The 2,674-nt window shown below is 31.3% G+C and overlaps 1 protein-coding gene across 1 annotated transcript; it reads left to right on the forward strand.

The window, feature by feature from the left end:
- The first annotated feature begins 563 nt into the window (after nucleotides 1–563).
- Nucleotides 564–2,362, forward strand: LOC105634325 (germin-like protein subfamily 1 member 13). The gene is made up of 2 exons (XM_089716754.1): nucleotides 564–773; nucleotides 1,544–2,362. Exons 1-2 carry the CDS (start codon nucleotides 650–652, stop codon nucleotides 2,146–2,148), a joined length of 729 nt encoding a protein of 242 aa, XP_089572880.1. The 5' UTR covers nucleotides 564–649; the 3' UTR covers nucleotides 2,149–2,362.
- Nucleotides 2,363–2,674: the final 312 nt, after the last annotated feature.

Here is a 2,674-nt window from a genome sequence, read left to right on the forward strand (position 1 = left end):
TATCAACTCCTTTAATGGATTAACATATCATGAAAAAATCTCTTTCGAACCCTTTTCTTATATATCTCAATTAACATATCATCATAATATTAATTCAACACGGTTGATTGAGATCTGCCTTCTATTTTTTTTTTAAAAAAAAAAAAAAAAACTCAATTTAGCACATTTAAAATGTTATGGCTAAAGGGCATGAAGTTGATTTTGACAAATGAAATTTTATTGTAGAAAATTAAATTAAGAAGTGACTTAAGTGACTTAGTACGTTTGATTTCAATAAATGATATCTATACAGTTAGGAGTTTAATTTCTGAAAGATATAATTATAGAGATTCACAATCGAAGAGCTCAAAATGTGTGTAAAGATGTGAATATATTCTAAGGAAAATTTCTGTATGTTGGTTGAAATCAACCAAAAAAAAAATATCCAGAAACCAACTTTGATAGAAATTTACTTTCATTGTCCACCGTCACAATTTTCAAATGATAATGAATATTTTTGTGCAATAATTGAAATTTCAAATAATCCTCCTTGTCTATAAATAGCCATGCATTTCCATGCAAGATTTTGTCATCTCTTACCAAACAAATATAGCTAGCTAACTAGCATATACATAAAAAAAATATATCAAATTATTAACTTTTAAGCACGATGGGGATGGCTAATTTGCTTGTAGCTCTCAGTGTTTTGGCTATGACTTGCTCATTAGCCATTGCCTACGATCCTAGCCCTGTCCAAGATTTCTGCGTCGCAACCGATGACACGGCTTGCGGTGGTATGTAACAATTAATTTCCTTTTCTTGATTTTCAGATTTAGTTTGTCTCTCATCAACTTTATTATTGATCAATAATGTTATGATAAATGAAATGATAATTATTTAGTTTGCGATAGTTATAATTGTTAACTTTCATGAATGAAAGTAGCAATGGAGGCATATAATTAAGGCGAGTAATTTTTGCCTGCACCTGATGTATTTTTATACTCTCACTAGGAGATATAATTATATATGCCCACAAAAGCAAAATTAGATGCAGATTTTTTTTTTTTTTTGTCATTCCACTGTGATTCACACCATTAGAGAACACTTGAGAAATAATATTAATATTAGTTTTTAATACATAGAACTTTGTGATGGATTATACCTTTAAAATCACCAAGTGATTAAGATTTTTTTTTTTTTATCAGCAACAATTTTTTTTTTATTAGAATAAAAGATACCATGAAACGTTAGCATTTTCAGGAATTAACCTAAGCCAATAGGTTTTCCCCAGTACACCTATTAACTAGCCTGAAAATATTATACAAAAACTTCACAAAAACAATACAGCCGGATCAGGAAGCTAGTCCTATAATACTTGTAATAATCAGTATAAAAAGACATTTATATATATAATTATTGTCAAAGTATATGCATATGCATATAATTTTCAATATTTTTTAAATCGAGTTTTTTAACGTATGAGTTGTTTAATGTTGGTAATTAATATATCTCAGTATATTTCTTTCAATTAATAAATAATGACATTATTGTTTGTTGCATTTAGTATTAGTAAATGGAAGATTCTGCAAGGATCCACAAACTGTAACGCCAGATGACTTTTCCTATTCTGGATTCAACATTGCTAGAGAACCCTCAAAACAACTTGGAGTCCGCACAAATTTATTAACAGTGGAAGAGATTCCTGGCCTGAACACCAATGGCCTCTCCATAGCTCGTATAGACTTCACTCCAGGCGGTGTAAACCCACCTCACAGCCATCCTCGAGCTGCAGAGGTCATGACTGTCATAGAAGGAGCTCTATATGCAGGTTTTATCACTTCGAATCCCTGTCACCGTCTTTTCGCCAAGGTTTTAAAGCCAGGAGATGTTTTTGTATTCCCATTTGGGCTCATTCACTTCCAAATGAATATTGGGAAAACCCCTGCAGTTGCTATAGCTGCATTGAACAGTCAGAATCCAGGAGAAATGACCTTGGCAAATGCAGTATTTGGTGCAGTTCCATCTGTTAATCCTGATCTTCTTGCAAGAGCATTCCATACGGACAGGAATATAGTGAATGATCTTATTAAGCAAGAATGGGTCAACCCATCTGAGCTTAGTGACATTATACAAGGAAATATGGATTTCTATCCTCATCCAACTTGTTAATTTAAGTTCTGGGAAATGCAAATAAGAAGAAGAGGATGTGTATTTATATATATGCATATCATATATGCTTCATGTTATTGTAATCATTCAATAAGTGTGAGGATACTACCTCTATGATTACAAGGGCGGAGCATGGAGAGACTCAGCCTCAGCAATAATTATTTTTGTTCAAAAAATTTACTTAATAAAAATAGTGCATTTTATTTTGTTTTTACTTGATTTTGGAGTCTGGCTAATCTTCTGATTATTAGCAGAATTAAATATATATTGGAATTACTAATAAGGTATTGGTTGAATTGGTTAGCGACTTTAATTCCGATAAGGGTGGAAATACAAGTTTGATCCACGGAAAATACATTTTACTAGGAGATCAAAAACCTTTTACATTTTACAGCTGAAGGGGATTAAACCTCTTGGTTATACAATATTTATTATATACTACAATTAATTAATATGATAAAATTAAATCTCTTGTTTAGATATAATAGCAAAATAAAAGAGCGGAATCCTCTCTTTATTTTCCGTG

This window comes from Jatropha curcas, chromosome 11, assembly GCF_041381405.1.
Source record: "Jatropha curcas cultivar XTBG-Jc1 chromosome 11, XTBG_Jcur_1.0, whole genome shotgun sequence".
In the NCBI taxonomy this organism is placed as follows: domain Eukaryota; kingdom Viridiplantae; phylum Streptophyta; class Magnoliopsida; order Malpighiales; family Euphorbiaceae; genus Jatropha; species Jatropha curcas.